This window comes from Sciurus vulgaris (assembly GCF_902686455.1).
Source record: "Sciurus vulgaris genome assembly, chromosome: 6".
Lineage (NCBI taxonomy): Eukaryota > Metazoa > Chordata > Mammalia > Rodentia > Sciuridae > Sciurus > Sciurus vulgaris.
In genome coordinates this window covers 36,480,051-36,494,400 of record NC_136466.1, presented here as the reverse complement: position 1 = coordinate 36,494,400, position 14,350 = coordinate 36,480,051, and the positions used below count along the sequence as shown (strand labels likewise).

The 14,350-nt window shown below is 36.4% G+C and overlaps 1 protein-coding gene across 1 annotated transcript; it reads left to right on the top strand.

Moving 5' to 3' along the window:
* Positions 1–12,647: 12,647 nt before the first annotated feature.
* Positions 12,648–13,729, top strand: LOC306663706 (olfactory receptor 2Y1B-like; the record flags this gene model as incomplete). Its single annotated transcript, XM_079144252.1, has 1 exon — positions 12,648–13,729. One exon carries the CDS (start codon positions 12,648–12,650, stop codon positions 13,584–13,586), a length of 939 nt encoding a protein of 312 aa, XP_079000378.1. The 3' UTR covers positions 13,587–13,729.
* Between the last annotated feature and the right edge of the window lie 621 nt (positions 13,730–14,350).

Genomic DNA, 14,350 nt, shown 5'->3' with positions numbered 1-14,350 from the left:
CCTTGTAGAAAACGGTTTTTAGTAGACCTCAGGGTTTTATTGCTTTCCTTGTTTGGAAGTTTGAAGGGGAGATCTCTTGAGATGCTTACTTGCTATGATCACTGTGCAGCGGGGAGTAAGTGTTGATTTGTATCACCACTTGCTAAGGGAATGAGATGGGAATAAAGTGCACTGTGACCACTTGTGGAGAATGAGGTTGTGTTCTTGGCAGGTCTGAGAGTCAGAGAAGAATCCGTTCAGAATGACCACACTTTTATCAACAGCCAGCTTCAGACATGGTGCCACATAGATGGCACTATGACCAAGGCATAGGACATAAGTTCACCCTGATTTTCTTATCATTTGTGATTCTGGTCATATTCATTTCTATCTCAGGGCCTGTTTTAAAAGTCTCTTACAGTTATTCCCCTTCTGCAACATTTGGAGCAAACTTCATGGGGCAGACCTGCTGTCACTCAATTGATCATCACTGAATAAAGGGAGAGAGCAACATCTTGTCAGCCTCACCAAGAGTCTCAGTCATGCTGCTGGTGTCATGGAGAAGAAATTTCCCATGAAAGAGAGAAGAGACTAGAGAAGAAATGAGTATAGAAATTATGAACTAAGAGGAAAAATTTTTAAATAAAAAAACTACATGTTGTACACAAAGGAAGAAAAGTATATAGACAAAAAGTTATTTCAAAGAGCATTATAAAATAAAGAAAAAGCAAAATAAAGATTCATAAATATTTTATCCTTTGACCACATATCTAAAAGTTTATTTCTGTGCTTTTCTATATTCCATATTTCTACATATCTGTCTTCATGGTAGTAACAGATTTCTACCACTGCCTTTTCATTCCTTGTACTTAAATGATGGTTTCATAACAAAAAGTGCAGGTATGTTGGTCTTGCCTTTTGCAGTCTTCTCAAATTTTAATTTGATTTAGTCATCTTTTATTCCAGTAACAATCAGTAATATTTGCTTAATATTTGAAAATTTGTTTTGCATAAATTGTCATTAATTTTATAACTATTGAGTTATATTTCCTGCTTATTTATGATGAAACTAAGGTTCAAAAGTTTTAAAGAATTTATTCCAGTTCAGATAGAAAATTAAGTGTGAAGCCAAGGCCCACGCTTCTGCAATCCTAAACAAAACCTTTAGTATAACATACTGCCAGTTCCATTTTCTGAGAGCAAATCTGTAATAAAGATTGAGATTAGGAAGAAATGTTAGAGAGGTGAACAGGATGCCAAGATGGTACAATGGAGAGAGGAGTCTCATTAGCAAGTGGTTTTCAGAAAATTGGCTATCCTCTTGAGATGGATGAATTTAGATTCTCAACTTATTATATATAATATATATGATATATGTATATACATAATATACACATGCATATATATAAAATATATATTATATATATATACACACACATATATAAAAATTAACTTGAAATATGTCGAATACTTAAACACAAAATGGAAAACTATAAAACTCTTGGAAGAAGACACAAGAGAATATCTTCATGACATTGCATTTGGCAATGACTTCCTGGATATTACACCAAAAGCATAGGCAGCATTGGTGAAACTAGATAAACAGGACCACATCAAAATTCAAAAATTCTATTCATCAAAGGTCACAATCAACAGAGTGAAAGGGCAAAGTACCCAATGGGAAATCATTTTTCCAAATCACATATCTACTAATATATAAAGACCACCTACAATTTAACAACAAAAAAAATGGATAGCATGATTAAAATATGTTCAAAGGAGTTGAAGAGACTTTGCTCTTACAAAGCTATCTGAATAGTGTATAAAAAGATGCCAAAATCACTAATCATTAGGTTCATGCAAATCAAAACCCCAAGCACATACTATTTACACACATTAAGGTAAATACTATTTAAAAAAAAAAAAAACTGAAGATAATAAAGATTGGTGAGAAAATGGAAAAACTGAAACTCCTCATGTACTCTTAGAGGGAGTGTAAATTGGTGTCATCTCTATAGAAAACAACATGGAGTTTCCTAAAATAAATAAATGAAAGCAGCTATTTTTATTTCTGAGTCTATATCCAAAAGAATCGAAAGCAAGGTTTCAAAGAGATGTTCGCATGCCCATCCATTAGTTAGGCTCCTTAGAGACAGGACCAATGGGAGTGGGGGAGAAAGGTGGGTGGGGTGGGAGACAGACAGGTGTGAGGGCATTTATCAGGGTAATTGGCTCATGCAGTTGTGGAGCACAAGAAGCCTCACAACAGACCACCTGCAAGCTGGAGACCCTGTGATTGCCAGTAGGGTAGCTCAGTTAAAGTCTAGAGTCTCAGAACAAGGGAAATCAATGTGTAACTCTCAGGCCAGGTGAAGGCCTGAAAACTGAGGGCTTATCATATAAGTCCAAAGGCTGGGGTGACTAGAGTTTTTGTGTCTAATGATAGAAGAAGATGGGGTTCCCAACTCTGAGAGAGAGAAAGAGAGAGGGGGTGGCAGAAAGAAAGAGAGAGAGAGAGAATATTCACACTATAAATTCCTATTTTACTCAATCTAATTCTAATTATTTCCCAACGTAATTCTAAAAACATCCAAACAGGGGCCTTTACAATTTGAATAGATCCTAACACTCTCATGGAAGACTGAAGAGTCACAAAAGTAAAGAGAATTCTGAAAAAGGAATTGGAGACTTGGGCTATAAATTATGAAGTTACTGTAGATCTAAAAATAAATTAATGAAAGGAATGTAGCAGTGATCCACTTCACCTTTTGAATATAGCTCTGAGGCTTATTTTTAAAAGGATCATGTTTTCCTTTTCCTCTTCTCCTTCTCTCCCTCCCTAACCTGGGGGTAGGGAACAAGATTACCTTGAGTTATCTGGGGTCCACAGGAAGGAGATATCTGCCAGAGGATCTAGAAAGTGAATATCTCCCAAATTAACAAGTGAATGCTAACACACCATTAAGGTGCCCTGGGACCCCCTGTCAGGGCACACCTGGAATGTAGCCTTTGAAGAACTCCTTTAAAAGCCCCCTGTTCCTCCTGATGGGGAGAATCAGCCTCTGGGACAGGAGTGCCCTGTGCTTTTCCTTTGCTAGCAAAGTAATAATACTTCTTTTATCTTTTTTTCAAAACCTGTCCTCATTATTGAATTGGCATCCGGGACAAGGACTGAACTTTTGGTTACAGGGACAGCAGAAGATGGAACAGAACAAAGGACCAACAGAAACAGAAAATTTTGTTTATGACAAAGGAAAATTTGCTAGGGAACCAGAATTGTTTAATAAGTGTTACTCGAATAGATGATCCAAAAGGAAATAAATAGATCTATATGTTATACTACATACCAAGTCAATTCAAAGCCTCAGCATGAACAGCAAGATACCAAACTTTCAGAAGGGCATGGAGAAGGATATTTCTAGGTCCTTAACTTGGAGACTCTTTTTTTTTTTTTTTTTTTTTTAGTTTTTAAAATTTTTTTGTTAACATGCATTAATTGTAAATATTAATGGGATTCAGTATGGTGTTTCCATACATGCATATAACACTCATTGATCAAATTCAACCTTCCTGCATACGCCCTTCTCAATTTCTTGTATTCACTATTCCACTTTCAGGTAGGGTTGCTTTTTAATTTTTTATTTATTTCCTTTTTTGGCTTCTGCAAATGAAGAAGAACATGTAATACTTGTCTTTCTGTGTTGGGTTTATTTCATTTTGGCAAATTTCTTTCAGTTCCATACACATTGCTACAAATGACAGGATTTCATCCTTCTTTACAGTTGGATAGTATTCCATTGTATAGAAGTACCACATTTTCTCTATGCATTTATCTATTAATGGGCACCTAGGCTGATTCCATATCTTAGCTCTTGTGAATAATGCCACAATAAATTTGGGTGTGCAGGCATGGAGATTCAGTTTTTGAGAAGACTTGAAAGGAAAAGGTAAGTATTAAATGTATGTGGATACACAAATGTTCATGAATGCTCTCTCTCTTTCTGTCTGTCTGTCTGTCTCTCTCTCTCTCTCTCTCTCTCTCTCTCTCTCTCTCTCTCACACACACACACACACACACACACATGCATACATAGTCCTCATAAATAAAATGAAAACCATGCTAGAGATTAGGAGGTATTTGCAATGTGCAAAATAGATCATATGTACAAAATAAATTGATTTTATAAATCTTGTTGAAAAGTACAAACATCACAATTAAAGAGAAAATACATATTCAGATAATTCTAGAAGAAAATTGGACTATAAACCATGTGAAAAAATTCTCAACCTCTCTCATGATTAAAGAAGTGCAAATTAAAACCTTGATAAAGTATAATATTATACTCTTCAGATTAGCAAACATTTAAAGGTTTGTTTTTGTTTTTGTTTTTATTGTTTTTTAAATGACAGGGATGAGATGAGTTCCAGTGTTTTGGAGTACTTTTATTGTTGAAGAAAACATAAGTATGTTTTCTGACTCAAATTTGATTGTGATAAATCATTTAGAACAACCCTTGCCCACAGCATAAGAGCCATGCATAAAATTCTTCACTACCATACAGTTTGAAGTGGGAAAATATCTGAAATAACACAGTAGTTTGTTCTTCAAATATAATGATTAAACAATGGTATGTTGTTTCCATGAATTTATGTAGCAATTAACATAAAATCCTCAGCTCCCCACCACCCCAGTGGAGAGCCATCTGAAGAGGCCATTGACAGCTGCTTTCACGCTTCCATTTCTTCATATTTATTCCTGTGGTTACATGTACTTAGTAGAATTGGAAAAGATTTTCACACTCAGAACCAAAAGAATTTTGTTTTAATTATGGCTTTTTCATTGAACTAATTTCTTTGTCACAATGAATTCATTAAATTATTCTGAGGGTTTGGTTAAAAGTATTCACAGGACTTTCTGCTAACTATAAATGATAGAAAGATGTTGTGAAGTGAGCTCAGGTTTAATTTTTCTTATGATTCTGAAGGTAAGAATAAGGATGGATATATTGAAATCTATAGGAAGTTGAATTTAGCTGAGCAGAAGGAAGAATTTATGAAGGTAAGAGATGCATAACAGGGTGTTCCTAGGCAATGATAATACATTACACATTACAAAATAACTAAGAGTAGATTTTAAATGTCTCACTATGAAAAATGTTAAGTAAGCAAGGTTATGGAAATGTTAGTTACCTTGAGTGAATCATGCACATTTTATACACACATGAAGATTTCATATATTGGACCATATAAACATATACCATTATGATTTGTCAAATCAAAAAATTAGAAAATATAAGTGCTTCCTAGAAAGTAGTGAGGGCCCCTTCCCTGAGACTTTAGATAGGAGCTGCATGGCCATGGTTAGCTACGGTGCTTAGAAGGTCTGTGAATCAGCTAAGGGCCTCAAAATTTGCTTCCAAATCTTATTTACTGTGCTAGAATTCCCAGACTTTGCCTCCTGACCTTTGAAAACTCAGGGTTACAAATCCAATATTCATGGTACAAGGAGGATATGTACAGAAAGGGGCTGGTTGGGTGAAACAACTTCATGCTTGTTCAGTGTAGGGCAGCTTTTGCTAAACTCCAGTTAATTTTATTTGAGACAATTTAGTTACAGTGTTGCCATATCTTTTAGCGTTTCAGAGAAGAATAAAATCTAGATTTTTATGTAAATTTTATTGATATTTAAACACAAGCAAAAGCTCAGTTAAAACTAACTAATATGTTGTTAAATGCCTTTCCAGACTTCTTTGCTTTCCTTTCTCTCCCCCGACTCTCTTTCTCTGTTGAAATTATGCAGAGGAGTAAAATTATTTGCAAAATAATATGTTTATGTTTTTGACATGTATAATTAATGTCTATTCATCAAAATATTTGATTTTACTTTTATTTTACTTGAAATTACAGAAATCAATATGTGCACACAAAAATTATTATATGAATGTTTTATAGCGGCATGATTCATAATAGCCAAAAACTGACAACAATCCAAATAGCATTCAAAAGATAAATAGACAGGTCAAAATGATTTAATCATACAATGGAATGTTGTTCAGCCATGGAAAAGAATGATGTGCTGATATATGCTATTATCTGGATAAACCTGGAAAGGATTATGCTAGGGGAAGAGAGAGATTTGACAGACTGAAAATTAAGAATCCATTTATATGAACTGTCCAGAAAAGTTAAATGTATAGAGACAGAAAATTCATTAGTTCTTGCCTAGATTTGAGGGTGAGAACTATGAGTGTTTGCAAATGGGCCAGAGGTGTCATTTTGGAGGTGAAATATTAAAAAATGATGGATGCACAGTTCTTGGAATGTAATAAAAATAATCAAATTCCATACTTTAAATGTGAGAATTGTAGGATATGTGAATAATTTATCAATAAAGATGTTGAAAGCAATCTATGCTAATTATATGGTAAAGGAAACTATTACCATACCAAGAAAAAGCAATCACTCTCCCACATTCAATACTCTTCATCTAACAAGCAGTATAACCATGCACATTTTATGGTGAATCTTCCCATACTTTTCTTTATTCTTGTATAACCACACATGTGTAGATTTATATAATACAGAAATAAGACATCACTACCATGTCATATTATCAGTCTTGTAAGAGACAGATATCCCCAAAAATAATCTCTCTGAGGATCAGAGAGATTAAATAAATTATTCAAGGCTAATATGACCCAGGGAAGCTGGAGACTCAGGGAAGAGTTGACTTTGCAGTCTTGAATCTAAAGGCAACCCAAGGACCAAATGCCTTCCTGCTGAGGGGAGGAGGTCTTTTAAGACTTTCAACAATTGGATGAGGTCTGCCCATACTGTAAAGTGTAATCTTCACTCTAAGTCCACCGATTTAAATGTTAATTGCACTTAAAAAAATACCTCCTAGAAAAATCTAAACTGATATTTGACCAAATGACTGGGCATCATAGCCTAGTCAAGTATATATAAAGAATTAATCATCCCAGGTAGGTTAATATTTTTAACTGATTAAATAAACAGAGGCTCAGAGAGAATAAATAACTTGCACATGGACATATGATGAATAAGTATCAGAACTGAGACTCAAACTCAGGGACGTACCTCTCTCTTTTCAATATACTCTTAACATGTTAAACTGATAAAATGTAAATTTGGTAATACAGAATTATGTACTTCATATAATTCCATTTGACTAAAATCACCCTTCTCTATTTATCTGTCTATCTATCTATCTATCTATCTATCTATCATCTACCTACCTATCCAATCATTATATATTCATATGGTATCACATATACACCCCTTCATTGAATCTCTATATATTTCAACAGAAGATTTACTGTTTTTTCTTGGATTAAATTTGTGAGGTGAGATCAGATTCTTCTATGCTAAGGTTTACTTCAACATTTTTCTGTTCTTAGCCCGCGGATAAGCAACACATAGGTGAACGAATGGGGATAATACTATCTTATATTCATTATGTGACCATAATGAACAGACACATTTTACATGTATTATATGAATCTTAGAACATAGTAGGTGCTATGCAAACTTTATTTCCATCATAACTTTATGTGTCAAATGTTATGAATAATGGTCACATTATTTAGAAAAAATATTCCTTTTGACTTATTGTTTTGTTGTTTATTTGAAAGATTCCACTTGTGTATTTTTGCTTCATTTTATTTGTGTTTACTTGAGCAATAAAACAATTAAGTATTTAAAAAAAAAAAAAAAGACATCACTACCATGTAATTGGGAGCCTGCTTAGCTCATTCGTGCCTGGGTTATAGTCTGGTACTATATAGTCTTGAACCCTCTGCTTTAGTGTCCTCGTCTTTAAAAAAGGAATGATAATTCACCCAAGGTTACTTTGAGGGCTAATTGGGTTAACACATAAAGGTTAAGTAGCATCATAAGAAGCATGTTTCAGGTATTATTTTTCTTTCAAAGAGAAGTTCATCTAGGTAGACTTTCCCCAGCCTACTGGAGAGTAACTCTCTTTCATAACTGTAAAATTATATTTTGTGGCATTTTCTTAACTGCATATAAAGGAAGATCCAGTCTGGTAATATTGTTTTAAATAATCCTATGTTTTTAATTTCTTTGAACAAGAGTAGAGAATTTAAACTGACCACCTCATTTGTAATTATTTTTGGGGATATCTGTCTCTTACAAGACTGAAAATTTCCTTGTAGATAGGGATCATATTTTCTTCATTATTAGAAAAAGAGAAGAGATAAAATAGATGTTTGTTAAACAATATCACTACCACTAAGGAATGTCCACCACCCACCAGGCACCTAGCATATGTGTGCCATTAATGTACAAACAGTGGTACAGGATAGGCCACATTATCATCATCTTAATGATGGGGAAACTGAGGCTCAAGCATGTCAAGACAGCTTTCCAAGGTGACAAAGACAGTTATGGCAGAGCTATCTTCTCTACATCATCTATGGGTTTAAATGGTCACAGATAAATTTCAAGGCTTCTTTTTTATTTTTCAAGCATTCAGACCAGTATGCATGGCTCACAATAATAATTGTGGAATGAACTGATAAAGAACCCACTTAATTTTTAAGTTTGTTGTGAACAATGTCAGGGTATAACAAAATAAGGATTAATACATTGAGTATAGTGTGTGAGAGAGATTTTAAAGCATCAAAGTTTTCATGAAGAAGTTTTTATCCATGAATCTATACATGATAAGTATTCTTATGTTTATCGATGATACACATAAAGGAGACATGAGAATCCAGAGAAGGAAGACATTTATATTGTAGTGAACATGTTGACTTCAGATGAGATGTGGAATTTGGTTTGACTGAGGTCTGGTAGGATGAGGGTCAAAGTAGGGGATGTGTGAGGAATCCCAGGCTACAAAGTCCTGTGAGCAAGGGAGATGCTGTTTTCTGAGCACACAAGATATGTCAGTTTGGTTTGGGCAGAATGTGAGGATGGAGAGAACTGAGAACTGCAAGGCTGAACTTGAGCCAGTCAGTTGGTTATAATTGCCACATTTGGGCCCAGAGGTCCCAAAGGCCAGTCATAATAAACAATTCTTTCTCCACTGCTCCTAAAGAGATTGTGCCAGGGTGCCCAGGGGGTAATTGGCAAAGCTCGGCCCATTCTCCCCTGCGGGGAGATCAACACCAGCTTCTTCCTGTCTCAACTGGTTAGGGTGACTGAACCAGAGTGCAGTGGGGAGATGCTTCCACCTCCTGGGTTCTGGGCCTCAGCTGGCTCCCCTGTTGAGGGAGGGAACCATATGGAAGCATGACTTCTCCAGGACAAGACTCTGGTGCAAGTCCTCCACTCCACAGGTAAAGTCAGGACCAAAGAGGAACCTGTCTTTCCCAGACATCTCTAGATGCCACCAATGTTGAATGGGTCTCACATCATCTTGAAGGCAATAGAATCGAGGGAGGTAAATGTAGCAGTTTTCTTTCATAGAATTCTGGGTGAGAAAAAAAAAAAGAAAGAAAAAAAAGAATTCTGGGTGAGAACTGACTGGGTATGCCACTCTGGCTTCGTGGTGTCTTCCAGAACTCAATCCTGTGATGCCATTGCTCTAAACATGTAAAGTGCAGACATCAGAACCAGGAGGCCAAGAACAGAGTCATTGTTAGAATTATTGAAAATCATTTAAGAAAGGTTGGAGAGAATCCTGGAAGTTGGAGAGAATCCTTTATATTTGGAGACAAGGATGTGTTGGGAGTCAGAATTAAAAAAGAAATTTGTTAAATTAAAATTTTGGGGTGTCTGATTAGACCCCAATTGTGGTTTTCTGGTTCTACAATGGAAAACATTACTATGCTATTATGAAGGATTTAATAGAAAAGTCTTGGAGATCACCCTCATTGAAGGAGATTGTGTGTTATCTAGTGTAAGTGTGATGAAATTGAATGAGAGAATGTGTCTGTGGAAATGTAAACTGTTGGAGAATGGGGAGAAAGACTCTTTGGTGGCTAGGCTAGGCTTCATAGTGATTTAAAACCTCTCAAAAGTAATCAGAGATCTACATGTGCAATCATAACTGGAGAAAGGAAAAATCAGTTCAAATTGAAGGATAGATGAAGGTAATTATAATAAGGAGTTTTTAGAATATCTTGCTTCACATATAGTAGATTAAATGTTCTGATTCTAATGTGGTTCTATTATAATCAGACAATACTATTAAATTAGTAATTTAGAAGAGTATAGTACATGATTTTGATCTCAAGAAGTTTATTATTGCTCAGTGGTAGAATGTTTTCCAAGCATGTAGGAGGTATTTATTCATAGGTTTGATTCTCAGCACTGCAAAAATAAAAGTTTATTTACAGAGATTATGCATAGATACCGATTCATATGCTGGGACACAAAAACAGATAAATCACTGATCTTTGTAATGCAGACAGTCAACAGTATCAGATATGGAAATGTCAAAATGTTTGGTGTTATGGGAATTAGGAGTAAGAGTTAAATTTTAAAGAGATAATTTGAGAGTAGCAAAATATAGAATATCAGTGTTGTGTGTTGTGCTTGATAATATCAAACATAATATTCTAAGTAATGAGGAAACATTTTTCTAGCCTCTGAATGTTTGAATTGTTTACTGGGAAGTGGTGGAGCCTGTAGACAGGTGGGGCATGGTTGGAGGAAGGAATGTCATGATGGTTTGCCCTTGGGGACTATATTTGTATCTGCCTCCCCAACTCTCTGCTTCTGGGTTCCATGAGCTGAGCAACTGTCTTCCACCAGGTCCTTCCTCCATGATGTTCTGCCTCAACTGAGGCCCAGAGCAGTGGAGTCAGTTGACCATGAACTGAAACCTGAGAAATTTTTAAGTCAAAATAAATCTTTTGTCCTCCAAGTTGTTTGTGTTATGAGTTTTGGTAATAGTGATGAAAAATTGACTAACATAGGCTCTGTTGACTTTTATATTGAGGTTTTGCCACTACTCTCCAATTCATCTTTGTCTTGCATTTTTTTATTTCTTATTTCATTTAAAAATAAATTTCCTCATGTATAAAACACGTAAGTAGTAAAATAGTTACTCTCATGAAGCAAATTAACTTGTACACCATCACGAAGTTTCTTATTTTCTTAATTTACCTTACAAGAGAAAATAATCTACTCATTTTGCACAAATCACATATGTGGCATGACTTTTTTACCTATATTCTTCATGTTATTATTATATCTCTAGACTTTTTTTATTTTAAATATTTTCTACCACATATTTACTCCCTCATCTTATTCCTGACAACCGTGGTTTGTTTGTTTTTTTTACTACCTTCGTATATTTGACTTTTACAATGCACATGTAATGGTTTTATGCAATTTTTATTGTTGGCTTCTGGCTTATTTCCCTTACATAGTGTCCCCCAGTTTCATCCATGTCATAGCAAATGACAGGATATCCTTGTCATATTCTCTGTGAGTCATTTTTGTATATGATAAAGACACGGTCTAATTTCATTCCTTTGATATTTAAATTCATTTCTCTCAGCCATTTATGGAAGAGATTATCCTTTCTTCTTTTTTTCTTCTTGGTGCCCTGATGAAAAATTAACCATATATGTTAATATTTATATCTGGGCCATGTCTTCTGTTACATTGGTCTGTCCGTAGTATTAGGGATTGAACTCAGGAGCATTCTATCACTGAGTTACATTGTCCGTCCTTTATACTTTAAGATTTTTGAGACAGGGTTTCACTAAGTTCTTGAGGCTGGCCTTGAGTTCACAACCTGCTTACTTCATTCACCAGAGTTGCTGAGATTACAGAGGTTCCTCACCATGCCTGGTGTGTGTGTGTGTGTGTGTGTGTGTGTGTGTGTTGCCAGTACCACCCTTCCTTTGCAATAAAAAAAATTAAAACAGGAAGTATGATATGACAACTTTATATTACTTTCTAAGAATTGCTTTTGCAAATGGTTGTTAAGTTTGCAGTTTCCTATGTGTAAAAGGAACAGTGTCAGGTTGGGGAATGAATTCATTAAGTAATTAAAAAATAGTTTCTGAGGGTCTTTTCCTTCCCAGGCATTGCCCTGGAATAGGAATACTAGGGTGAATGAATTAAGCTGACTCAATTACATGAAACTAATATTAGAGACGGAGCATTATAACTGTTAAAAGTGAGACTAGTTCTTTTTATTGTAACTTGCAGAATGCACTACATCATTTAATTTTAATCAAAATTTTATTAAATAAGTTATTTTCTTAGTTTTAAATGTAAGTTAAGTAACTCATAAGTTTTTCAGGTGGTACAGTTGGTCAGTGGTAGAATTGATCAGTAGGGGCCTAATATGCATCCTAAGGCTCTTTACTATGGTGGTTATTAAAAAAACACTTGGAAATATGAAACAGATACCTAATAGACCTAATAGACCAAAGGGAAGAGTAAAAGAGAGCAATAGAGAATAGCAATGCTACATTTTTGCATGTTAGGTTTTAAAAGCACTTTTTACATTGCTTCATTATGTCCTAATTTCAATGCAATGAGGAGGGATAAGAGAAAAACAAAAAGAATAGAAGAGTGAACAGAACTGAACTTGATAGTAAAACAGAAAATGATAAGCACGGTGTTGGAATACTGATGGATGATTGTAAAGTAATGTTTTAATCCAAGTTCTTCATAGGAGGCATTAAATGGTCTTCTATTATTTGTGCAGGTGCAAGGCTATGGGAAGTTTCAACACCAGCTTTGGAGAGGGCTTCATTTTGGTGGGATTCTCAGATTGGCCTCAACTGGAACTCATCCTCTTTATTTACATTTTGATTTTCTACTCCCTAACCCTCTTCGGCAACACCACCATCATCATTCTTTCACAGCTGGACCCTCGACTGCACACACCCATGTACTTCTTCCTCTGCCACCTCTCCTTCCTGGACCTCTGCTATACCACCAGCACTGTGCCCCAGTTGCTGATCAATCTTTCTGGACTTGACAGGACCATCAGCTATGGAGGGTGTGTGGCCCAGCTCTTCATCTACCTCTCCCTGGGTGGAACTGAGTGTGTGCTCCTGGTGGTGATGGCCTTTGATCGCTATGCTGCTGTGTGTCGTCCACTCCACTACACAACCATCATGCACCCTCTTCTCTGCCAGTCACTGGCTATTGCTGCCTGGGTGGGAGGACTTGTGAACTCGCTGATTCAGACAAACCTCATGATGGCCATGCCTCTCTGTGGCCTCCATTACCTGAACCACTTCTTCTGTGAGATGCCTGTACTCCAGAAGTTGGCTTGTGAGGACACAGGAGGCACAGAGGCCAAGATGTTTGTGGCCCGAGTCATAATCATTGTTGTTCCTGCAGCCCTGATTCTAGTCTCCTATGCACACATTGCTCAGGCAGTTCTGAGGATCAAGTCAATGGCTGGGCGCAGAAAGGCTTTTGGAACATGTGGCTCCCACCTCCTGGTGGTTTGCCTTTTTTATGGCTCAGCCATGTACACATACCTCCAACCTACAGGCAGTTACTCTGAGAGTGAGGGAAAATTTGTTGCTCTTTTCTATACTATAATTATTCCCATGCTCAATCCTCTGATCTATACCCTAAGGAACAAGGATGTGAAGGGGGCTCTGTGGAAGGTACTGGGGAGAGGCAGAGACTTGGGGTAGGAGGAGAAAAGAGGGTTAGTAATGTTTTCTGTCAACATCCCTCTGACTATGGAGCCCATCCTGTTCCTTGTAGAAAACGGTTTTTAGTAGACCTCAGGGTTTTATTGCTTTCCTTGTTTGGAAGTTTGAAGGGGAGATCTCTTGAGATGCTTACTTGCTATGATCACTGTGCAGCGGGGAGTAAGTGCTGATTTGTATCACCACTTGCTAAGGGAATGAGATGGGAATAAAGTGCACTGTGACCACTTGTGGAGAATGAGGTTGTGTTCTTGGCAGGTCTGAGAGTCTGAGAAGGATCAGTTCACAATGGCCACACTTCTCCACCAGTCAGATACTAATGTGGTGCCATTGGCATTCTGACAAGAGAAGAGGATATGAGTTGTTTTAGTCAGCTTTTTTCTATTGTGACTAAAAGGATATGACCAGAACAATTTTACCGGAGGAAAAGTTTATTTAGGGGCTTTTGGTTTCAGTCCATAGACAACTGGTTCCATTCTTCAGAGCACAAGTGAGGTAGGATGTCCTGGTGGAAGAGTGTGGCAGAGAGAAGCAGGTCACATGCTGATCAGAAAGCAGAGAGAGAGAGAGAGAGAGAAAGACTTCACTCTTCAGATATAAAATATATACTCCATAGCCACACTACCAATGAACCACCTCCTCCAGCCACACCCCACCTGCCTCTGGTTACCACTCAGTTAATCCCATCAGGGATTATTTAACTGATTCGATTAAGGCTGTAACCCAATCATTTCTCCTCTAATTGT